General features: G+C 59.6%; 1 protein-coding gene across 1 annotated transcript; it reads right to left on the bottom strand.

Moving 5' to 3' along the window:
• Positions 1–560: 560 nt before the first annotated feature.
• Positions 561–19,941, bottom strand: PADI6 (peptidyl arginine deiminase 6). Its single transcript, XM_028511195.2, has 15 exons — positions 19,828–19,941; positions 18,010–18,082; positions 15,600–15,667; positions 14,753–14,864; positions 13,842–13,967; positions 10,269–10,447; positions 9,916–10,019; positions 7,684–7,795; positions 6,323–6,430; positions 5,974–6,128; positions 5,078–5,234; positions 4,850–4,973; positions 3,683–3,753; positions 2,322–2,483; positions 561–1,122 (listed from the first exon to the last, which is right to left on the bottom strand). The coding sequence occupies exons 1-15, from the start codon at positions 19,939–19,941 to the stop codon at positions 889–891; spliced, it is 1,899 nt and encodes a 632-aa protein (XP_028366996.2). The 3' UTR covers positions 561–888.
• Positions 19,942–24,704: the final 4,763 nt, after the last annotated feature.

Genomic DNA, 24,704 nt, shown 5'->3' with positions numbered 1-24,704 from the left:
CGGCCACCAGGCCAGCCCTGCAGCCACTGACGTTTCAACGCCGCTCACTCCTTGCTGGGGCCTGGACACTGGCTGTTCACGCCAGCACACCCGCCCTCCCAGTAGGCATTGCCCCACTCCAGGCACCTGGGCTGCTTGGAGCGTCATCCGTGGGAGGAGAGGCAGGGTGGAAACAGCCAGAATCATTTGCTGTAGCAGCGTTTTTGTGCCATTGAACACAAGGGCAGGCAGGTGGGAATAAACGACTTCAGGCCTCAGAGTGAGCATTGCCTCTCGGACGCTTTGGCGTAACGGGAGTTGGCCCGGGCCTGCCCCTGGTGTACGTGTCGCCCAGAGGGTGCACACCTGCAGACTCCAAGGAGACCAGAGCCCCTGCCTGACAAAGCCAGCTGCTCACGAGGCCTGAAGGGCGCCACCCTTCTTGGCCAGGCCTCCCACAGCTGCAGCAGCAGGCCCACGCAGCGGCCTCTCCCTCCCCCGCCTGATCTGTCCCACTTGGCTCAGGCTGCTGTCTCAGATGTTTTTCTAGAGGAATTCAAGCAGTCTGATTCCCACCGCTTCTCACTCCAGACAGCCGTGAAGGTTGAGGCCGACAGCAACTTGTAAGCCCCATCCCCTGCCCCCGGCAAGCAGGACAGGTTGGCCACAGGTATTCCCACCTGCTCGGCTTTCCATCCTCCCCCAAACAAGGCGGCCACTGCCAAGATGCATTCAGAACAGCCAAAGCTTTAATGACCACTTCTCAGCTGAAGGCCGTTTCCATCTCCAGGGGGTTCAGTCTGGCAGCCTTTGCCACCCCACGGGAGTCTGAGGGACAGGGGAACAGGATAAGGACCCCGTGCAGGGCCAGGGCACAGTGACACTGAGCCACCTGTGCGGGGCCTGGGCCTAAGGCACCATCCTCCACCACTTGTGGGCGAAGGGCACCCGGCGGATGTTGGCGCAGGCGCAGAAGTCTCCGATCTCGGTCAGGTAGCAGTCGAAGTCGTTGATGAAGGTGCACTGGAAGCCCCGGGGCTCCAGCAGCTGGCGCACCTTCTCTTCCAGGCAGCAGGTGCCCTTGATCTGGGGCCCAAAAGGCTTGGGGATGCCCAGGTTCTTGCCCATCACCGTCACCTGCAGCTGTTGGAGAGACGGGGTGGGCAAGGCCTGGCCGGGCTTGGGGCTGCGGAAGGAGGCCCCACCACTGGGTCCGTGCAGTGCGGAGGAGAGCCCAGCTGCCTCTGGCTGCACTGGGGACCGGGAGGAGCCCGCCACACCAGCACCTCCCCGGGTCTGCGTTGGTGCAGACCTCGCTCGGCAGTCCTGGCGAATCCGACTCCCTCCTGCTTAAGCCTCCAATGGCCTCACCCTCCACGTGGTGGTTCGGTAGCAAAACTCAAGTCCTGCCTGGCCAAGGCCTGGCTTTGCCCGCTTGCCTGGTTCCCTCCTCTCCTGCATTTCTCAGTCTGGCCTGAAGTCCTGTTTCTTCATGACCTTGCCCACCTCTGCTGGAACGCTCCCCCGCCCCTAGCTTTGTCGGCGGACCTTGTCCGTTTTTTACCTCTCAACTCGAGCATCTCTTCCTTAAAGCAGTTTCCACCAGCCGCCCCCCAACCTGCTCCCAAGGCCTACGGCAGGCTCCTGCTCTGTGCCCCGAGGGCCACATTGGTCTGGTAAAGTTGGCAGGTGCCCACGTGTGGCTGGGGAGCATGGGGCCTGTGTCCCTGGGCCTCAGGTCTGCAGGTGTTTGAGGGACTGCTGAGCGCGAGTGTGGGCGTGCGTGCTAAGTGGCCGAGTGGGGGGGTCCCAGTGCCCGACAAAGGCCAGACACCGGCCAGGGTCGGCGTAGGCTCGGCTCAGCAGGGTCCCGTGGGCACTCGCACGCCCCAGCTTCTGCCCCACAGTCTACACAGAAACCACCCATGAGTGAGAGCACCTCCTGTTCCAGATGCTGCCCTGGTCCCAGGCTCTGTGCTCTGTGGACAGGGAAGTCCTGCCTTGGGGAGCTCGCCCACCGTCTCAGCCAGCAGGTGGCTTGGCTGCCTTGACTTGGGTGGCAGCACCGCACCCTGGTGTCTGAGCTGAGCTGCATGGCGACTACCCCAGGGCCCAGCCCACGGCCACTGCTTGGCAAGTCCCTCAGCCTGGGCCCTGCACACGGCTCCACGGGGGAAGGGCTCCTCCCTCCACCTTACTTCCTCTGAGAGCCCACTGCCTGCTCTGCACCCTGCACCCCGTAGTCCAGCACCGTGTATGTCAGGGGACCAGCCCGTAGGCTGAGCGGCTCCCCACCCCCAGCTCCACTGAGGGGACAGCCAGCCCGCCCCCGAGCCCCTCACCAGGTTGGGGAAGTAGGGCCTGGCGTAGAGTTTCTCAGTCTGCTGGTTCGAGGGGACATTCGTCAGCTGCTCCAAGCAGAAGAGCTGGGGGACGTCAATGATGTCCTTGTCCTGCAGGCCCAGCTCCTGCTTCAGGATGTGTCGGTTCAGGTTAATGCACCTCTGTGGGGCAGGTGGGCCGGGACGGCCGTGAGCTCCCGGGCGTGGAGGGCAGCGGCCTGCAGCAGCTCCCCCCTCCCATCACCCCGTGCGGCGGAGCCCCGCATGGCAGGCCAGCCCCCGGATAAAGCGGGCCGTTTCCTTTTACTGGGAGGAAGTGGGGGCTCAGCGGAAAGGCCTGGTCTCGAGAGGCCAGGATCTCACAGCCAGTAGGCACTGCGGCAGCTACTAACTCTCATTTTACTGTAGCCTGGGTCCCCCTTTGGCCCTCAGTCCCGGCTGGGGTGAGGGACCTGGGCAAGGACAGGGTGCCAGGGGGCCAGGAAAGGGCCTGAATAAATCCTCAGACCAAGGCACTCTGCTTCCCTCCTTAAAGAAGGGCCAGGAGGAGTGGTCCCCACCTGGGCATTTTCCTGTCCAGGCCCGGTGATGCCAGGCACCCACGCATCTCCCTGGTCTGATACAGGGCACGACCCCTTCACCCGGGACACAGTAGTCCATTGCTGTTTTGACACCAGACCTGGCCGGTACCCACCCGCTGTGCCAGGCGGCCTTCCCTGCTTTGGCCAAGGTCAGGGCACCAGTGCGCCGTGGCGCTGCAGGTGCCTTAGCCGGGAGCCATAAAGAAACCCAGAGGACAAAGCAGTTTTGTGCCGACCATGTGACCCCGGGCAATGCCACCCTCCTCCAGGCCTTGGCCTCCCTTCCGGAAGTCAGGCAAGCTCTTCGGGGCGCTCCTGTGCCTCCCACAGCCGGTGACCCACATTTGCAGACACCTGAAGTGCTGCTGGCCGACTCTGGACACCGAGCCGATGGGCCCGAGCATCGAGAAGGCCCTGGTCTGTTCCTGAGTCTCAGGCACTTAGCTTCCTGGACAAGTCAGGGGTGGGGCCCCCGCCCGGAGGCTGCTGACTCCAGCAGTGTTTTCTGGTCCGACCCCGTGAGTAATGCAGTGAGTGAGGCATGAACTTGGCGGTCCCACGGGTTCAAACCCAGTACCCACGTCATCGGCTTAGACTTGACTCCGAGCCTGCCTACCACACACACACACAGGCGGGTGTGACCTCACGGGGGTTGAAGACTACAGTAACGCATCTTGCGTGCTGCTTGGGCTACAGTAGTTGCTCACTTAGGAACTCATTTAGATCGTCATTGCCTCCCCCCACTTTCTGGAGAAGGCCCCCCACCTTCTCGGCCCCTACCTCCACGTAGTTATTCTGCTTCCTCAGGTTTTCATCGGCCAGAAGTTGATTGATGGTGATGGAGTCCCTCCCTGGAGGAAGGAGGAGGAGGAGGCGGGCAAGCTTGGGAGGCCAGGGAGCGGGCAGCCTTGTCCAAGGCTGGCCGGACTCGAGCCCCGGGCACGGCCAGCTGGGGGTATTCTCGGGCCAGTGACTAGAGTGGGTGACCTGGCCAGTCTCTAGGGACCCACCTAGGTCAAATGTCACCTCTAGGGACTGAACGGAGCCACAAAAGCCCAGGCGGGACTCTTCCTAGCCCCTCTGTCCCTGGCAGGGTGGAGAGTCCCTGCTTGGGAGGCAACCTGGAGCAGGTTCGCAGGTGGCGTCAGCCCCACCCACCTGTGACCCGCACGCCTCTGTGTGTTCTGACCTGCACAACCAGGCTACCTTCCACCCGTGAGCTTGACTGAGTTACTTAACTTTGCCTTCCCAGCTGCCTTGCCTTTCGAGCAGTTCAGCTGAGGTAACACCAAGTGTAGCGTATGGCACGGGGTTCATGCTCAGTAAACGTCACTTTCCATAGCGCTCCTGGGACCAGGAGATTTCTGGACCCCACCCCAGAAGTCGGTGGAGGTGGTCTGGGGTGGGGCAGAAATTCTGCCTTTCTAACAGGCTCCCGGGGGCCCTCAGACCACACGTTGAGCAGCGAGGGTCTACAGGACTTCCTGCCCCCTGCCCCCCACCTCCCGGGGTGCCACACGTGTAGAAGAACTGTGGCACCGGCTATGCAACCTCCACCGTCTGCTCTGTTCTCCCTAAGGGTGACCGGGGAGCCCTGGAGCCCCAGTACTGATATTCCCTAAGTAGCTCTGGAGACTAGTGCTAGCTGCTGGCCCTCGCCCCTCCCCCACGGAGCCATCCGCCTGCTGGCTGAGTCCCCTTCACACACGTTCTGGCAGCCGTAGCTGTCCCAGAACTTCGGATCTGCCTGTGCTGTCCCGGCACCCCCAGAATAGCCCGGAACTGGAAGAAGATGTTCTAACAGGGTACATGCTATGCTTTCACGTCTCCCTAGGACCCTTTCTTCCAGGAAAGACAGTAAAATGACTCTCTAGAACGGATGCGTGGGGGGTGGGGGGGGGGGAGGAGGGGACGGGCCCCCGCTCTGTGGCTGAGGCGTCCCCTTACCGTTGGAAAGAAGCTGGTCCTCCCTGACTTCTTCGAACAGAGGCATGCTTCCGTAGCCTTCCTTCTGCTTCTCCTGGAAGAGTCTGTAGCAGGAGCTGGGGCTGGCCAGGAGCAGCCAGAAGCCCTGGGAGGCAGGGAGCTAGGGTCAGACGTGAGCTTCCCCTCTGGAAACCTCTTAAGGGTCTCTGCAGAAGGCGGGAGATGCCCTCCGCCATCCCCAACGCAGACCTTTTCGTCCTCGCTCTTGACCGGTGTGGGGAGGAAGCACATGAACTCGTCCATGTGGCCGGTCATCAGCCAGTCTGAGAAGAGCTCCACCGGGGCCTGGACTTGCTGGGCGTAGAGGAAGTCACGCAGGTCCTTACCCATGTCCCTGCCCTCCTTGCTACAGGGAAGAGGGTAGGAACAGCCCTTGAGCCAGCGTGGCCCCGGTTGGCCGCCGACTCTTCGCTGAGGTAGGTCAGGCTACCTAACTGGTGCTCTAACCGCCCACTGGGCCCCAGTGACAGTCCACAGGGGTGGGGTGGTTAGGAAGAATCCCTTACATGCTCAGTCAGTTAGAGCGTTGCCCCACAAAGTTGAAAGATCAGTGGTTCGATTCCCAGTCAGGGCACGTGCCTGGGTTGCAGGCCACGGTCAGGGTGCATGCAAGGGGCAACCAGTTATTGATATTTCTCTCCCTCTTTTTCTCCCTCCCTTCACTTCTCTGAACATATATACAAATCTTAAAAAAACAAAAACAAAAAACTCAGGTCCAATTCAGCATCGAGCCAAGAGGTTCTAGAAAAAAGACTGGACCTCGGGCCTCAATATTTCCTGGCTTTAGATTAATGGCCACCAAGAAGAAGTGTGGCTTGGAGGGAGGCCACCAGGAGTCCGAGTCTTGTGGAAGTGACATCCCATTGTGTCAACAGGCCAACTGAGTTTGGCATGCTTCCATTCAAACCCTGGAATCGCCACTCAAAGAATCTTTTTCTCCCTTCAGTTTCCTGTGTGCATCGCAGACTCAAACATCCTTACTTGCGAGTTTAAGGAATGGTGGGGGCAGATAGAACTGGGTGACCCGCCAGGGTCCCTTCCTTTAGTTCTAAGACATCTGGTCACCACCTGACCCCTCGCCTCACCTGGGGTAAAAGCTGCTGCCAATGAGGATCCTGCCTAGAGGATACTCTTTCTCTTTGAACTTGACAGGCGGGGACACCATCAGGTTCCCGATGGAATCCATGCTGGCCACCCTGTGGTCCTGGGTGGGCTGGATCATGTAGCCAATCCTTGGGCTCTGGAAGGAGACCCGGCGGGGGTGGGGGTGTTAGGAGGGATGGGATTTAAGCCCCAGGCTCACCCCTAATTCAGACTCTCTGACTCCCACGCCCCAGCCACCTGGGCCCTCCCCCTGGGCACCCTATCCCTCCTGGACAGGCACCAGGCCCGAGAGGTTGACCGAGTTCGGATCAGCCAACCCGAGCCCCGCACCAGAGAGTATTTCATGGGGAAATCGTCGAGCCTGACGAGCCGAGGGGTGTCGAGGATCAAGGACACGGTCTTGTGGGGAGCCTGGGTGTAGCAGAAGGCCATCTCGTCCTGGAGGGGACAGGAAAACAGGCTGTGGTGACATCTGCTCACTGCAGCTGCTTGCCTGCCTGCCTGCCTCCGTCTGGCTGGCCAGGCACAGGGTTCCCTGTACCCGGGCCACCTCTAGGGCGGGGCAGGGGTGGGGGTTGGGGGGGCAGCAGTGAGAACGCGTCTTCCAACTCCTGCTCAGCCCTCAGAACTCAGCTCAGGAATGACACCTCCTTGGGGGCGGCTTTTCTCAACCCATTCTCCTGCTCAAGTTTAAACTACGAGCCACTCACATTCCTCCTTCTCTCACCTTTTACCCCCCACACCTGTGAACAAGCCTCCTTTGGCTCCATTTCTAAAATACCTTAGGAGCCGTCTCACCTGGACGCCACGTGGAGGAGCCACCGTGGTCTCTCCCCTCATTTACTACCACGCCCCCCAGACGCCTTCTCTCGTCCTCAGACCCGCTCTCTCTCAGCTGCAGGGTCTTCTCGGCCCTGACTCGTGCCGTCCGACATCACCCCGTCTTGCTCCGGGTGTGTTTCTGCTCCTTGCCTTGGCTTGAAAGAGCCCTGGTACGTGACCCAGCATTACCTGCGTCTGACCTCTTCACCCTGACCCGGCTGTCCAGCCCCGTTTCTGCAGTCTCCTGAGTGCAGCCCCTGTCATGGCCCTCAGTCAGGGCTCCTGCTTCTAATCTGCCCCCCAAGCCCAGCCTTTACAAAGCCACCTCTGTTTCCTGCGTTTCAAGGTTTTGCTGGTCTCCCAACCCCCCTAGTCAGGCCTGGTCGCTCTGTCATCTCGCCTGCGCAGCACTTAGCGCTCTGTCTGTGCTATAGGGGGGACAGCGCGGTCCCATCTGTCTCTGAGAGTCAGAACGGTGCCAGCGTGTGATGATCACGCAGCTCTCTGTGCCAGGAGGGGTTCCTGCTCTGCCAGGCTCAGACCAGACCTGGAGCGACGTGCCAGACCCTTCAGGTACCTGGGGGTCAAGGGTCGGTGTTCTGTGGTCCTGACCACACATGCGCCCTGAGTTAGAAGTTGGACCCTGAGCTCTGTATTCCTCAGTGGCTGTGACTGGGGCAAGTGGTTCCATCCAAGCCTCTAGGGAGGTTCTCAAGACAAGGAAGGATGCCTCCGGGTAGGCTAGCTTTGCTGGGAAGGTCGAACGGAAGCCCGAGATGTTCGTCAGGTGGGCTGCTCGTCGGGTGGGCTGCCATTGCCATCTCCCCTGCGCCTCCCCCACCGGCAGGGTTCCCCAGGTGGGGTGTTACCTGGAGCCACCTGCCCAGGCGGTTGGGGTCCTCGTAGACAGACGCCAACTGGCAGCTACTCTTCTCGCTGAGCTCCATCACCGTGCTCACGAAACCCTGGACCTGCAGCTCTCTGCCGCGGGAGATAAGCCAGCTCTGGGAAGGCCTTCAAGGCTGCTCCCCTTCCCCTCCCCCTGGGTCATGACCTTGCTGTCCCAGGGGAAGGGGGCACCTCTTTCCGCTCCGAAGAGGTGATGTCCCCACCCACGACAGAAGCCGAGTGGCTGTCCCCCCGCCTCATGAAGCATGAGCTGGCAGCTCAGCGAGTCTTGCCCAGCGTCACCCGGCTTAGCTCACGGCTGGTCTGGTCAAGAACTGTCCGTATCGGTCCCCGCTCTGGTGGCCTAGGACCCTGCTCGGTCCTTATCCCGCAGTCAGTCTCTACAAGCACCTTCCACCCCTGCCCCAGGCAGCTTGGGGACCGCCCCAGGCTCTCCCGCCTGGGTCTGCCCAGAGGGTGGCGGGCTCTTCTCTCCCCGAGGGGGTTGCATTTTCCCCCCGCAGAAGTCAGGACCTTAGGCGTCCCCCCTGGGAGCTGGCCACCACGGCTGTCACACCACAGCTGTCGTATTTGTGTGGGGAGCTGGGGGTGGGGCTTGAAGCCCGGGATCTCAGTGCCACGGTGCACGGCACCCTGGGACCTGGGCACCGTCCTGCCGGTCCACGCTGTGCACCTGTTCCTTGGAGATCAACAGCGGTGTAGATGGCTGTTTAAGAAGACCGCCCGTCCTACAAACAGATCCTCATGAGCTGCGTGCGGGTAAGGCCACACTATTGGGAAGTGTCAAAATGGGTATTCTAATCCTGTTTCTGGTAAAAAGCAAAAAACAAAAAAACACTTGTGTGACCAGTCTATGCTCCTGTTCCAAAAACACTTTCTCAGGAGCTGACCAGCCTGACCAGGCCTAGAGCGGTCTTGGGGGTGTGTGCTGGTGTCTGGGCCTTCTGTGGCTAGGCTGGGTCTGGCCGTGCCTGCACACCACCGCTGTGGGAGGCTCCCAGGAGACCCGGGTTCCCCAGGTGCCTCCTGGGAGCGAACAACTTGTCTTCAGATACGAAAGACAAAGTAGCAAGAGCTGGTGTCTGCCTTTGTGTTATCAGCAGAATTCCTCGAGCCCCTCCCTGGACTCCCTGGACGGTCTCATTCTGAAACCTGGCATTCCCAAGGCCCCACCTGCAGAAGGGCTCTTTCTGTCTGGTGACCCATGGGCCTGGGGAGGGAAGGGGAGGGGAGGGGAGGGAAGGGGAGGGGAGGGGAAGGGGGGTTCCTCTGTGCCGTGTGTTGCTGCATCCGGGCCATGGAAGCCTCTTCTGTCTTTGACTGGACAGACCTTAGGATCCACCCTGCCTCGGCCTCCCGCCCACCAGGCACACCACCTCCAAGGTCTCGACCTAACATCCGGCTCCATCAGCTCCATCTTCCCCGATCGCCCCGTCCAGGCACTGGGCCAGCCGCGTGACCTCACAGGGACCTCTGGCCCTCCACGGCTCCCATTCCCCCTCACCCCCCACTTCTTCGCCTTTCTTCTTACCCGGATTTGAGTCTATAATCATCGCACCCCTGCCCAGCGTCACCCTGGGTTTACTTGTCTGGCCGCTTACCAACCTCCAGCCCTGGTCAGAGCTGGTTCTGCATTTATGCTTCCCTAGAACTCGAGTCGCTAGAAACAGACGAGTCACCATGGGCTTTTCTCCGAGTTGTCAGCTTAAACAGGTGCTTAGCACTGGCTAGCTTAAAACCACTGGGGTCTGTTGCAGCCCCGAGGCTGTGCCCCGACACATGGGGGGTGGTCCCCGAGGCCCTGCTGGCCTTGGCCCCATCCTCGTCTCCCCTTCCCCTCCCTTCCGTCACCTGCTTTGTTCTAGCTCTGCAGGCCTCCTTGCTGTCCCCAGGGCACACTCTTGCCCTCGTCAGTCCTTCCTTCTACCTTTTGCTCCGTGACGTCTGATAATACCTGAAGGCACACTGTTTACTTGTCCGTCACCCCGTATGACCAGGGGCAGGACCTCGCGTTCACAGCTCTGTCCCTCACGTGGTAAGTGCTCAGACTCATACTGATGACCACACCTTGGGGACCAGGCAGCTCAGGTGAAAGGGGTTCACATTCCTCCTTGCTCAAGTGCCCGCAGACGGACGGAAGGGGATCCTAGGTGTGGGAGCGGCTTGGCGCGGGCAGCCTGGGGGGTTCTCACCTGCACAGGTAGACCTCCAGAGGCATCTGGGTGCTCGGGGTGAAGATGCAAGGCGCCACCCGGAACACCACCGTGTCCTTGTGTACCAGGCTCTCTGGAATTAACTGCGACAGAAAACACGGTCCTGTTGGTGACCTGGTTCCACATCTACCCTCTTCCCTGTCCCCCTTCCCCTCCCACCAGAACTCCAGCTGCTTGGTCCAGGCCACCTCCGGGCGCTCACCTGTCCTCTGCCGCTCTTTCCCCCAAAGGTGGCATGAAACCCCAGCTCCACCTGCCGAGCTGTGTCCTCCCCTCTGTCCCTCCCCATGCTTTCCCTGCTCCAAGAGGGGTGCGTCTTCTCAGGGACTCACCGGGTCTTGAGACTCTTTCACCAGGGAGAGAGAGAAGGAGATGAGGCCAGAGAAGCTGGCGGACGGGAACTCCGTGGCCTCCACATAGAGGGTCTCCTGCAAGCTGCTCTCCAGCCGGGGGAAGTTGTACGTGTGCTGGCCTGGGCCCAGCACCAGCTCAAAGGTGTTGGAGTCGTCCTCTAGGAAGGAGAGCAGGGACAGGCCAGCGGTCACCACAGCCGGTGGCCCAGGCGACCGGCCCCTTCCTCACCCCGGAAGCCTGGCTGAGAGTTCCAGGAGAGCAGGCGCCCAGCCGGGCTGTGTTTCCGTCCCCACGTTTCTAGTGTTTAGGACAAAGGCCTGTCACACTTCAGGACTCGGGGCTCAGATACCAACGGCTGCTCTCAAAGCATGTGGTCTAGGGTGAAGGCTCGTGGTGGGCTGTGCAATGCCCACCTTTGGGCAGAACGTCATGAAAAGCCTTGAAGAGGAGAAACGATGCGCAAAAGGGGACTTGGCAGCCTCACTGAGCCCAAGGAAGTGTCAACGACAGCCGTCTCCTGGGCGGAACGGGCTCCGCTCAGGGTTTCCGAAGAAGGTGGGAAGCTTCCTAGCACGTGGGTCGAGCCCACGCTGTTGCAGCTTTAGATCATGAAACATAAAACCACGTGCAGAAGCAAATAGAGGGAAGTCGACCACATGTAATTGTCTCTGGTTAGTTTGACCCCAAGTTCATCCGTTCTCCATCTCCGGAGATCGCCGTGGCCCAGGGCCACCAACCTGGACTGCTTCTCCCTACCTGGCCTTCCTGCCCTCGTCCCCACCCTTCTCACCCACCACCCCCAGGGTGGCAGCCGGAGCCCCGGTGACAGCTGCTCCAGCTTAAAGCCTCTGGATGGATTCCAGTTTGGGGGAATCTCACTGTAGGTTGACCTTGGCCACGGAGGCCCTGAAGGGTCCGGGCACCGCATCCTTCTCATACATCACGCATAGCAGGTGCCCACTGCCTTGGTCTCCAGTTTCCTCAGCGTGCCGGCAGGCGGCTACTGAGGTCACAGCTGTCCCCAGGGCACAGGCTCTGGTTCACTGCCTCTTGCTCTGGTCTGCCGTTCCGCAATGGCCTGGGTGGGGGCTTGTCCCTGCAGAGGGACTCTAGCTACTAGCAATTATGCAGAAAAACCTTCTTAAAGGTACAGAGGTGCTGGCCGCAGGCTTGGCCTTGGTCCTCTTGCTTCTGCTGCTGCTGGCTGTGTAGAGGCTGGGCCAGCTGGGGTGCCCCTGGAGGCTTCTCTGCTGGCCCTGGGCCAGGCCTCGAGGGGGTCAGACTGGACAAGATGAGCCTCCCACCAGGACCCCCACAGGTCCCCCTAGCCCAGAGACACAGCCCTTTTGACTCATTGCTGAGGTTGCAGCTCGGTGCCCTGTGGGTTCCCAACTCTATAGACGGAATCACGGCTGACCGCCACTCGGCCCCCGAGAGCGGCTGCAGACCCAACACCTTCACCCGTGCCGGGGCCCTGGGTGCCCATAGGCGCGCCACCCTAAGCTGATTCACCAGGGAGTGGTGGGGGGCGAGAGGGTTCCAAGTTCACCTGCTACAAGCTCTTAACCAACCATCTCAGGCCTTCTGCACTCGACCCGCTGGGGGACCGACCCTCTGACGCTGCCGTTTCGTTCATGCTTATTAACCCCACTCCCAGCGTTCTCCCCCAGCACGTGTGCTCCTTCCTGCAGTTCTCTCCGAGATCTTTCCCCGCCCCCCTCCCCCCCAGGGCAGGTCCCCTCTGCACACAGATGGGCCGTGTCCACCACCACCTTCAGAGTTGGCCCCCCTTCCCTGCCCCCTCAGTCCTTCCCCTTCTTACATCTCCCTCCGTGGGCAGTTCCTTCCACGGTCTGTACTCTGTGCCTGCCCACCTCGGCCTGGCTTTCGTCCCCACCGTTCTCCTCAGACTCGCTAACGACTTGCTTTGAAAACAAGACGTGACCATCGGTCTGGGATGCCTGCCAACGGCACCCGCCCTGGGTGACCCCGCTGCCTTTGCGAAGGCTGCCTTTTCGCACTGTGGCCGGAACCTTATGCTCCGGATGCCTATTTCTCTGGAAGCTTCCTCTCAGCCTCCTGTACTATACCTTATAGACTAGTGGTTCTCAAACGTTAGCTTATTCCGAATCCCTTGGAGGGCTCGGTAAAACATATTGGTCTGTGTATCCCAGCCTTATACAATTTTTTAAATTAAAAAAAAAAAAAAGCCCTGGCCAGTGTGGCTCAGTTGGGTGGAGCATCGTCCCGTAAACTGAAAGGTTGCGGGTTCGATTCTGATGAGGGCACATGACTGGGCTGAAGGTTCGGTCCCCAGTGGGGATATGTACGAGAGGCAATTGATCAATGTCTCTCTCACATTGATATTTTCCACTGCCCCTCCCTCTAAAAATCAATGAGCATGTCCTCAGGTGAGGAGAAAACAAACCAAAGCCAAAAAACAAAGGTGGGTGGCTTGGTACACACGTGACGAAGCAGAACACCTGGAGTGGGCCACGGGACTCACTGGGCTCCTGAGGGGACTGACCCCAGGCACTGCCCAGCTCAGCCCCGTTGTCTATACCTGGCGGACCTCAGGGGCCACAGCAGCCCTCACAGCCTGAGCCAGGCCGTGACCCATAGGTTTCTAAGGGTCCCTCCTAGCCCGTAAGTAGGAGGGCCACATACAACCTGGGCTACCTTTTCTGTCTAGTCCCAGGTCCCTGCCAAGTCCCACCGTGACCTCTGGTCGGCAGGAGAGATGCAGTGGGAGCCAGCACAGCCGAGAGGGCAGCAAGGGGCGTGTGCTCCCACGCGGGACGCCGAGCTGGTCCAGCACAAACCAAGGCTCCACCAAGTGCCCAGCTGAAGCCAAACGTGGCTTCTAGAACAAGGTGGCAAGCTGACATACGCCTCCGGGAGGGAAGAGCTAGGTCTCCGTGTCAGGACTGCAGAGGCCCTGGGCACTAAACCTGTTCGGCGAAGTCAGAAGCCTTGTTTGTTCGAGGCCGTTTCGCCGGCGTGGACAAGCCCACGTTCTGACCCGACAGCCCCGACACCATTACAGAATGAGGACACGCTGCCTGCCTGCCAGGCTGATAAGGACTGAAGGTGGCGCGGGGCCTAAGGTGGATGCCCCAGCATCGCTGCTACTGGCTTCTTGGCCTCTGAACCCCACAAACTGAACACAGCGGTGTCCTGGTTCGGGAATGAGGGTGCATTCTTCCGGCAGGAGTCCGTGGGAGGAGCATTACCTAATCTGCATCAGGCAGGAGCTATTGTTTTAGCCACTGCGCATGTCTCCTCTCCCAGGTACAGAAGTTCTGCAGGATAGGTGCCCTCACTGCCTCCCCCGGGGAAGGTGGCCTGGAGGCTCAGTGATGCACCCATGGGTGCAAACAGTGTTTGGTGACAGTGGCAGCCAGACAATCCTAGGGATGTGAATCCAGACACAACAGTGCCTGACCAGCATCTCTAGGTCCCCAGCAGCTTTCTGAGGGGACCCCACCAGGTGTGGGCGTGGCCACACGTCACCTGAGGAGACAAAGCGGAGCTGGTGCCGGAACACCCACCTTGGGGCCGGTAGACCCTCGCCCTCTTGGCCTCTTCCTCGGAGGTGTGGAGAACCAGCCGGTGCTTCCTCAAAATGCGGCTGGGCCCCTGCACGGTCAGTACCATCTGGGACAGATTCTTTATTTCTAGGCAAGAGACAAGGCCAAGGTTCAGGGCCTCTGGGAGGCCGGCGCTCCAGGGGGTTGGTGGGGGGCCTGCGTGCTGGACCTTCTGCCTCCTGCTCTGCCCAGGCCTGCCTCACGCTTTGCTCCCTACACGGCCGGCCATAGGCAACTCGCAATCCTCGGGCCCGTTTTGAGTGAGGGCAGCCCTGACCCCCTGCCTATGGTATCCCACAAACACCTAGAACAGGGCCTGGCGTGGTCAGTGTAGTGCGAGTTTCCCTCCAGTCCTGGTGTGAACAGGGGCATCTGTCCTGCTGCTGAGACCGAGAACCAAGGTCCTGACCACATGCCAGGACCAGATTCGAGACTGGCTGCTTTTGCCTGGGACAGTCAGGGTCCCGTCCCAGACTACGGAGGGTTTTTTCCGGGGGCGTGGGGGGGGGGGTCCCACATATCCCTTTGTGTCTCCATTTCTTCTTCTCACCTACCCTGGGAGCCCGACTGTGTCAGGCCCATTTCATAGAGGGCGAAACCAGAGCTGGGAGGCTAAGCTAACTGGCTCAAGTTCATAGCCAGGAAGTAACAGTTTGTTACCTGACGTCAGCTCCCACGTTCTTCCCACGGGGCCATGGGGCCTCTTTCTTCCTACTTACAAGCTTCAAGTCAGTGAGACTCGGCTGGCCCAGACTGGCGACACCAGCCTGGAAGCCATTTGCTGAGGGGTGGGGCGGTAGAGCCGCAGGGTAAGACGGGGCCCGAGGAGGACAGGCGGCAATGGTCCCAGGCCGTGGCCCTTCCTTCCTCACCCTCTGGGGAGAACTCCTTCGTGGTCTTGCCTGCGGCCTGGCCCGTGTCAGTGGGATTGCAGTTCACAAGCAGGATGGCGCCCCAGCCGCTGGGGCCCCAGACCCAGTTTTTCTGCAAAGAGGACAAGAAAGGTGTTTCCGGAAGATGTCGGGCAAATGTTCAGCTTCCCAGGTGCTACCCCGCATTGGGGCAGAGCTGAGCCTCGTCTTCAAGGTGACAGGGGCCTCTAGGTCGGACTCTGCAGGCTCAGGTGCCTTCCAGGACCTGGAAGGCGACAGCAGGGAAATGGGCCAAGAAGAAGGGGAAAAACAGCTGGGGATGGGCCACCAGCTTTCTACCTGGTGTCAGGAAGTAGGGGCTGAGGCCAAATGGAGGAGGAGACAGGTTCTAGCTGAAGGGCCCGCTGACCCAGCCCCTGCTCTGGTTGACTGTATTGCCAGGCTAGGGGTGTGAACCTAGCATCTCCAGACACTCTAGCTCTTTAAGATTTTTAGAAAGAGGGGAAGAGGGAGAAAGATGGAGAAAACACGGATGTGCAAGAGAAACATCGGATCAGTTGCCTCTCCCACACCCCCAACTGGGGACCCGGCCCACAACCCAGGGATGTGCCCGACCAGGAATCGAACCAGCGAGAACTTTGTTTGCAGGACCACGATGCCCCAACCACTGAGCCACACCAATCAAGGCTAGTTATTTTTATGGGGGTTTTTTTCCAACTAGAAATTGATGCCATCAGCTCTGATTTATGTTGCATCGATTTGACATGATGAAGGTCAAGTAGAGAGGTTGTTGGCCAGGTCTGGCTCAGGGTCCCCAAGTCGGCAACCCTTCCCCTGGCGGCCTCACCTTCGCCCACTTGTCACTTGCCATCTCAATTTGCCCACTGCGGTAGACGTCCGCATCCAGGGAGACCGCTGCAACGGGAAGAAGAGGTCTCAGCCCCCTGGGCCTGCTGTACGGAGCCTCGAGCTGCCGAGAGCTAATCCCCCAGGGCCGCCCAAAGCTGGTGTCGGGCCATCCAGCCTTGCGGGCACGCCATCGGCTCCGCTGGGAGAGTCCGCCAGAGGCGGACTGCTGCCTGCGAGCAAGCCTGGGGAGGCCCAAGTGTTTACGTGTCTCCCCCGGCCTCTTGGGGACTCACACAAAACAAGTTCACCACGGCCATGATGCCCCTGTGTCCCTGATGCTGATGCTTACCTGGAGGGCTCACCTTCCCCCAGCCTTCTGGCAAGCTCCTGGCATGCTAAGACCCGGGGAGGGCTCAACATGTAGCAATTGCAAGCCCCTTTAGAGATTAGGGACCCAGGCTCTGCCCCGGGGACCACCACAGAGGCTCTTTCTATCGTTCGTACATTTCATTTCCTGCCCCTCCCCACCGCGTAACAACTGCTGGGTGGCTTTCTCATGCATGGCTTTTGTCACCCGACATGCTATTTCTCAACTGGAATGTCAAGGCCAAGGAGACAGGCCTGGGTTGCTGCTGAATACTCAGCACCTGGCACAGATGCTCATGACCTGTTGCCTGCCACAAACCAGGCACCCTTCTAGGCCCTGGGGGTCCAGCCGCGTGCAAGATGGGCCCTGCCTTCAAGTGTAAAGGTGTGCGTGTGCTTGCATGCACGTGGCAGGACATGAAGTAACACATGTCTGATGGTAAAAGTGCTGTAGAAACAAGGAAGGGATGAAGCAGGTTGCCTCAGTTGTAAGTAATCAGAGAAGTCTTCCAAGTTGAAATATGAGCCTGGACCAGGAGGAGGCCAGAGATCGGTCCATGTTAATATCTGGAGTTAAGAGCAAATCAAATAGGAATTGGAGTGGAAAGGTTAAGGTGGTAAGTTCAAGGGTCAAAGACACCAGTGTGTCAAGAACAGAATGAGCAGGGGGGAGAGAAATAGGGCACAGGTTAGAGGTCACGTCAGCTAGCTCAGGTAGGCTCTGTGGATAACGGTGACCCTGGCTTTAATCCGAGGAAACAGAAGCAGTGGGAGGCTTCGACCCAAGGAGACATTGTCCAATACGCCTTTCCAGGTGTGCCGCTCTGGGGGTCCAATTAAGACTGGATGCGTAGAAAGGTAAGGATGGAGCAGGGGACCCCACTGGGGGACCTGCACAGTGACCCAGGCAAGAGGCTAGTGGCTCAGACCAGGCTGAGGGCCTTGCAAGTGGAGAGTAGCTGGATTCCTGCTTAAGGCAGCACCACCAAGACTCACAGATCCTCACGGGCCCAAAGGAGAATGAGGGAGACGCCCGGTTGGCTAGAAGGATCGACTACAATCTATGGTAATGAGGAAGGTCATCAAAAACAGGTGTTTGGGGTACAGCGTCTCAGCCCAATTTGGGATATGTTCAGCTTGAGACGTCGGGTTGACATTCAAGTTGCATTGGGTCAGCAGAGAGCCAAGTTAATGGGAGACACCTGGCTAGAGAGTTTTGGGCGCCATCTGCCTGTAGAGCCACATGCTGGGCCACCTGAGCCACTTCCGGGCGCCAGCAAGGATCCAGCCAAGGGATCTGAGCAGGAACAGCCAGCTATGCAGGGGGCGGAGCTGGGTGCAGGGTTCCTGGAGTATTTCCAATGAAACAGGTTACAAAAAAAACGACCAGTTGCATTCAACGCTGATGAAGGCAGAGGAAGAGAGACGGCCCCTGGGCAAAGAGAAGCAGGAGCTGCCAGGACCCTGGGTAAGGGCAGTGCTGGCCGTGGGGGTCTGATCGGAGCAGGCTCAAGGGGAAGGGAGGAGACTTGGAGGACGTGGAGACGGCTGCAGGGGAGCAGAAAGGTGGGAGTGAGTCCGAAGATAGGATAGCGTCAGGTTCAAGAGCATGAAGGTACAGCTTGGTGAAGAGAACAGGCATCATAGGCATCGTCGCCTGTTCTGGACCCATCCGGAAGGGGAGGGGGCGATGCAGTGGTGCCCTACAGCAGCAGGAATTGCTGCAGGGGTGTGCTGAAATGTGCCTGAGGAAAAGGGACCCAGAGTGATAAGAAGTTAACTTGGAACCAAACTCCTCATCCACTGGCACCAGCCACGGGCAGGTGGGCAGATGACGGAACTCACGGACGTACGATGGCCTCTGTTCTCAGAGAATAAGGGTGGTGGTGGGAGAGATAGAGGAGCCTTGAGGGGGGAGTGTGGGTGATGTATCGAGTGAATCCGCTAGGACCCGTGGAAGCACCTCATTACAGGGAGAGCCCCTTCCCCTGGCCGCTGCCAAACCCACCCCCTCCCTCTCCAGGGCTGGGAACAGCACTCACCGATGCCAGTGAGGTAGAGCTCAGCTATGGCCTTGGGCATCTCGTCATTGGTCCGATAGTACGAGACCACGACCTGTGGAGACAGCATCCAGAGCCCATGGGAGCAGGGAAGGGCAGGAGCGGGGCCTGGCCCATGTACCCAAGTCGGGCCCCTTGACCTTGGTCTCACAGTACAGTCCCCGACATCTCGCTGGGTGCCAGCCAAGGGCCCTGTGCTGTAACTCAGACCAGGTGAGAACCCGTTTAACATGCCACGACCACTCCAAAGACGTCCACGCTCAGGTCTCCTAGCAACCCACCCAGGTGGGCTCCACCCTCCAAGGGCGGCGGGATCCAGGGACTTGCCTGTGTCCTTCAGACAGGAAGGGGGAGCATGGGATTGGAGATCCAGGCTCCCTGGCTCTGGAGGTCAAGCTTTATTCAAATTATGCCTGCCCTCCTGAGGTTCACCTGTTACCCCATGAGGAGGGCGGGGGGGAAGTGGGGCCTCTGATCAATCAAGCCACACAGTCAATAGGAAGCGAAGTGCCTGGGGCGGGGGCTGGAATTGGAGCTCAGTCTTTCCCCTGTCCCAAGCCGGCTTCTGCTTCCGGACAAAGACTTGCCCTTCAGCCATTGGCCTTGACCACGAGACCTTCACCACGAACCAGAGAACCAAACACTAGCTAGGGCCCCACTTACATGCATGCGACCACCTCCTGTCCCTAAAGGGAAGCCCTTGTCCTCCAAGGTCAAGCGTCTCACTCCGTAGGCCCCTCCTGGCAGGGCTGGAGGCTGGGCCCTGGGCAGGGTGCTTCCCAGACCGTCTGGGCTCAGCCGGGACACTCGCAGTGCCTGGCTGAGCGTGCTGCCTGCCTCTGGGGCATCGTCTGCCCCCCGGGTGCATGGCACAGACTGGGTATGTACCACCCTCCTGCCACCTCCCAGCAGACCACACCAGCAGCTTCTACTGATAGGCTCCTTGGTCCTGAATGGGCCTCACCTGTGAGTCTCACCCTCAGCCCCCCCATGGAGCCACCTGGAGCCTGGGAACTGCTGACGTCAGGACCCTGCCCCGAGGATGACTTAACTGGCAGGGCTGTGTGGCCCAGGTGTTGAGTGTTAGAGACCCTGGTGCCCCTAATTGCTCCGCACGAACCACCTGCCGCCACCACAGAACCACCACCAATGCCTAGACCACCATGGGCCGGTCGGCCTGTTCTCTACCACCAGGGGAAGTCGACCACCACCTGCCACAGGTGCCCCAGTAGGGAGACAGCTTGCCCAGGAGCAAGGGCACAGCCGTGGGCTCAAATCCCGGGTCTTGGCCCACTCCAGTTATACCAGTTAACTTGGCGGGTGTACAACGGGGTGAAGCCGACCCCTGTGTGCAAGATACCTAGGTACACGGCATGTGTTTCACATTAGCTCTTAAGCGTCATCAGGCTCTCCACCTCCAGAAGACTAGCCCTTAGCCAAAAAAGCTCATTGGAGTTCTGCTGCCGAAACCTTTTAAGGCAGCTTTCCCCAGCCGCTGGTTTGGAAGCCAGCCCAGCGCCGCGGTCAGCAGCACACGCAGACAGACCTGTCTGAGCTTGAATCCCAGTTCTGCCGACCACGGACGAGGGCAGGGCCCTCCCTCTCGGTGCCCCCATTGCTTTATCTGTAAAACAGGGTCACGCAGCGCCCACCTCACAGGGGCGTCGCAGGCACGCAAGGTCAGCCGTGCAAACCCCTGGGCACCCGATGTTTCAGGAGCTCAGGAAACGCCAGCTGTGGGGAGGGAGACCCCGGGGTTGTGCGAGCTCTACTCCAACCCCTCCCCGCACCCCGGCCTACCACGTCCTCGTCGATGGCGTTGGCAGGGGACGTCATCTTCATCAGCACGTCCTTGGAGTTGGACAGGGAGTGATAGGTGGTGACCGCCTCCTCTTTGGCGGTGGCCGGGGTCATGTTGCGGGTGTCCACCAAAACTCCCGCAGAGCCGCTGACGGAGAAGGAGTCGCACCCCCGCGGCGCACACCTGGCTTGCCCAAAACAGGGACAGACGTCAGGGCACGAGCGTCTCACCTTCTCAGCCGGGAGTACAGCTGACGTGGTGGGGTGAACTCCCACCCCCTCTCTCCTTAGGGTGCAGAGGCCCCCCCCTCATTCATGGCCAGGGCAGTTTTGGGGGGGTCCTTACACAACTCCACCTCACTCTCGCCCTCCCCTACTCCAAGGACCCTGACGTCCTCTAACAAGCTCAGCCCAGGCCCCCCAGCCCTGCAGAGGAGGCCCCATGCTCTGCAAACTACCAAAGCTACATCTTACTCGTAAGCCCCTGACTCCCGGGGAGAAAGGAGCCACAAGGGATCCCTGGAGCAGAAGAGACATGGCCTGGGCCAGGGAAGGTCTCTGCTATGACCCCAGGAGAGCCCTGGCCTCTTGGGAGTGTCACCTGTCCCAGTTCACAGGTGTCTCCCTCGAGAGGCAGCCTTGCCCCTATGCCGGGAGTGAGGGGGCTGAGGGAGGGCAGAGCATTTGCTGGCAAGGCCCCCAGCCCACAAGGGGCAGTGGTGGGGTTCAGTCGGCGTCCTGCAGCGTCAAGACAGGGAAGCCCTTAGGGACCCGAACCTGGCTCCTACTTGAACTAAGGCAAGACAATGAGATAAGATGGAGAGGAAGGAGAAAACCCCCAGCTCCCACGTAACCCAGGGGCAGCTCCAGGAGGGGAGCCCAGGTAGGGCCCCCAGCGCCTCACCCGCAGAGATCCAAGCAGAACTCCCTACCCAGCACACAAACGGCATGGGCGGGCCTGTCCAGGGACAGGTGGATGACACCCTGGAGGGACATGGCCCGGCCCTCCAAGCTGACCACGCTCCCCCAACACAGCCACCTCAGCCCACCCCAGGGCTCCGCTCTGCCCTCCCCTCTTATGCACTCAGGGCCCTGCAGCCCGCCCCCTCGTTAAGAAGCCCGCAGCAGCTGCCCAGGTGTAACTGGTTCTCTCCATGGAGGCTGCAGAGGGGCAGGCGGGGCCCAGAGTCCCTCCATCACGATGTGTTAGGCAGTTTGTGCCTGCAAGCCCGAGGCTCGTGCGGGGCTGGCTGCTTAGGTCTCTGGCCTTCAGCTGGGAGCAAAGGGGGCTCTGGGGGCTCTGGTCAACCCGGCCACACTGCTGGAAAGCTGTCAGCAGCAAGTCTGCAGAGGTGTGTGGGGCGGTGCTCGGGGTGGCAGCGCATGGTAGCCCCCCCAGGTTCTAGGGCCTTGGCTCTAGGGGCGTGTTTCCTGGAAATTGACAAGGTGAGCCCTGCAAAGTGGTGTCAGGGCTACAATGGTTGCAAAAATGACCAGGGAGTCTTGTGTACGTTGCAGGTCCTGGGCCTGGCAAGTGTGGGGTGTGGTCTGGGAAGCCAGCTGCTGGTTAGGGAGAGCTCCCGGTCCTCGCTGAGTCACTAGCTCGCTGTGGGGCTTGGCAGGTGTTCATAGCATGAACGGGGGAGCCCGTGCGGAGCCGAGTTCACCAGCTGCTCCTCATCTCCACTGAGCTCCCTGAGCAAAGCAGTGGGAGCTCCTGCTCCAGCCCCAGGGCCTCGCCAGCTGCCTTGAAAACAGTGTTCATTTCATGTTTAAGTGAGGGTTAGGGTTATGCTTGAATACATGTCATATTCACATGGTCCCAAGTTCAAAAGCGGCTTGCAAGAAAGTCTCCCTCCTTCTGTCGCTCACCCACTCGGTTCCCTTACTTGGAGGCCATCAGTGGCTTCAGTTTTTCCCGCCTTTCCAAATAAACGTTGTGTGTGACCAAGGAAACGTGTGTATATCCACCCCTCCTTCTTATTTTTACGTGAAGGGTAGTGTATGCTAGCTACGTAGTACTCCTTACCTTGCTTTGTTCACTTCATAGCATAACTCGGACAGGAGGTCTTTGTATCGGTGTGTAAAAAGAAGCCTTATCCTTTTCACGACTGTATAGTATTCCACACAGGGTCACACCATCATAGATAAGTATTAGCATTTGTTTTCAGTTTTTTTGCCCTGACACACGACCCTGTGATGCGTAATCTGTGTGCAACAGCGTGTGGGTGTGAGTTGGCTACTGAAGACCGCTCAGTTAGCCAGGCTTCTTAAATTTGGGACTAAAAGTAAAAATAGGCCTCCTTGGAGGGTTGAAGAACACAACATAACTGTCAGGGTGGCTTTGTTTTGAGGGGTCTTAGAGCAAGGGGTTGGCAAAGAGACCCTAAAACCCCTCTGGTTGGGTTGAAAGCGGCAAAACTGATCAGGCAGGAGGCGTCTCACGTGTGGATGCTTGCCCCACCAAGGGCTCACCCACACCTGCCCGCCCACTTGCTCACACAGGTGGCCGGGGGGGGGGAGCTGCAGGGAAGCTCTGTCCCTGTAGCCCTCAGAGAGCCCTGCTCGGTGCCAGGGCTCTGTCTGAGCAGAGCAGAATGGGGTGGGGCGCCCTTGGTTTCTCTGGGCATGAAAGGGAGGGGTCTAGACGGGGTCCTGCTCCCGCTCCAGGGGGCTGCCTGTTCACTACTGAATCCCTCACTCCCACAAAAGTCCTGGATGTAGTAGATGCTCAATAAATTCTCGTGCAGCCAATGACTATATGATTCCCACCCCCACCCCCATCCCCACAAAAGGTAACCCAGCAGGCATCCACGAGGCTCTCCATCCAAATAAGAGGTTTGTAACCACAAAGCAATATTACAGAGGGAGGCCCGCAGCTCCTCCGGGTGCTTGTGCAGTGTAGGAGGTTCTCCGCTCCCTCTTCAGCAGTCCAGTCCTGCTTCCACATTAGGCCACTGTGGTAGATGCTATGGGGTACCACCCCCTCCCAGGGCAGGGCCACGAACCCCACCCCCACCCCCAGATGCTACTATGAGTTGGCTTCTGGCAGCTCACAGCAGGTCCTCCTGTAACTGTTCTCTGCCACTTCCCAAGGCCACACCCCCTCCTGTGGAACAGCTACATGCGATGTGGGGGACAAAGTCCGGACTGTTCATCTTAATTCAGGACAACTCCAGGGCCCGTCCCAACCCCCGAGCTGCCCATGACATTACCTGACCCTTTTGTGGCGCCTCTTCCCAGCTCGCCACCTCCCAGCATGCCCCACACCCCCTCCCAGGTATGGATCCTGTGAGCCCCACCCCACAAACCTCCAGCGGGCCAATCTCCCTCTCAGAATCAAGCATAAAACAGTTGCCGATCTCCGCTCAGAAGTTCAAAAGTCCAGACCAATGCAAAAAAACCCCCTCCAAACTGGGTTTTAGGAAGTTCAGTCTTTCCCATTGGGGTTTAATGGAGGGGCACAGCTCAGGGCTGGGGGAAGAGGACATTCTTTCCTTCCTTCCTTTCTGCCTGCCCCAGCTGGCAGACAGTGGACCCAGACCTGGGGGAGGCTGAGGAATAACCCCCAAGTCCACCAGCCCCCAATCCCTGGAGCCTGTGCTGTCTCGTCTGAAGAGCCTTTCTTTGCAGATGAGACTCAATTTGCAGGTGTGACGGGGTCTTTGAGGAAGGGATTATCCCGAATGATCTGGGTGGGCCCTAAACGCATCACTCGTGTCCTCAAGAGAGAGAAACAGGGAGTGACACAGCCACCAGGCAAGGTCAGCTGGCAGCCACCGGAGAATGGAAGAGCCAGGGACCAGACTCTTCCCTGGAGCCCCTGGAGGAGATGGCCCTGCTGACGCCTCGATTTCAGCCCGGTGAAACTGACCTGGGCCTTCTGGCCTGCAGAACTGTGCGAGAATGGATTTCTGTTGACTTTAGCCACTCAGTGTGTGGCCCCTGGGGGAGGGAGGGGAGCCGGGGGTTAGGGAGGGGAGAGAGCAGCTTGGTGCCTGCTGGGGGGCACTGCCACAGGTTGCTCTGTGGGGCCGGCAGAACTCGCACCTGGTGCTTTGTCCACGGGGGCTTCCCTGGCTCCGTGACAGATGCCCCCCGTGCCCCATGGATGGCTGGAGACGCTCACCCGCATTGACCTTGATACAAGGGCTGCTTCAGCCACCAGCTCGTGTTCGGATCCTTTGTAGCCCCAGGAGGCTGTCGCTGCTCCAGGCAGCCCTATGGATAAGGTTCTGGGATGACCTCACCCAGCTCCCTCTGTACAAGCCGCCTTCCCTGGTCCACAAGAAACACAGCACATGTCCTGCCCCGGCAGCCCGGGGGTGGGGGGAAGCAGCTGCCTCTCTTCAGCCAGGTCTGTGGGTCCTGTTCTCCCCCGTGTGTGGGCAGAGGCTCTGCACGTCCATCTTTTCCACCTCATCGTCCTCCACGACCCACGGGAAAGCTGCGCCTCATCCGGGCGTTTCTCGGTATCTCAGGCTCCACGGAGCCAACACTTAGCCTCAGTTTCAAAGCCCTCGAGTCATTGCGTGTTACTGGCTATTGAGGAATCTTAAGTCCCTGTGTCAGGGCCATGGAAGAAAATGAGCGAAAAGGACAGAGGAAACTAAGGATTTCATTCCACAGAAACCACGGCTCCTACTACGCGCCACGCCCCCTAAGGTAGGTAGTCCGAGACTCAGCCGGGAGCCAGAGAGCCGGGAGCCCGCTTTAGGGGTCTTTCCCGCCGGTGGACTGGAAACGATCCGAGGAGGGAGGGACCAGGAGGACTCGCCGGCCTCTGGGTGTGCCGACACAGCAGTGGAACCCGTACGTCCCCCTCTGGGCTCTAGAGTCCCCTATCTGTTGCCTTTTTCTCAAAGGACAACATGATC

This window comes from Phyllostomus discolor, chromosome 5 (genome assembly GCF_004126475.2).
Source record: "Phyllostomus discolor isolate MPI-MPIP mPhyDis1 chromosome 5, mPhyDis1.pri.v3, whole genome shotgun sequence".
Taxonomy (NCBI): Eukaryota; Metazoa; Chordata; class Mammalia; order Chiroptera; family Phyllostomidae; genus Phyllostomus; species Phyllostomus discolor.
The sequence above is the reverse complement of the archived record's forward strand: the minus strand, read 5'-3'. Positions and strand labels throughout refer to the sequence as shown.

What these genes read in the sequence shown, in the direction of transcription:
- PADI6 (XM_028511195.2), bottom strand. Translation starts at nt 19,941, where the DNA reads ATGACCCCGGCCACCGCCAAAGAGGAGGCGGTCACCACCTATCACTCC. An exon ending in TCAAGAGCGAGGACGAAAAG is followed by an intron (nt 4,974 to 5,077) that starts GTCTGCGTTGGG and finishes CCTGCCTCCCAG; the next exon opens with GGCTTCTGGCTGCTCCTGGC. An exon ending in GGCCCTACTTCCCCAACCTG is followed by an intron (nt 1,123 to 2,321) that starts GTGAGGGGCTCG and finishes TCTCTCCAACAG; the next exon opens with CTGCAGGTGACGGTGATGGG.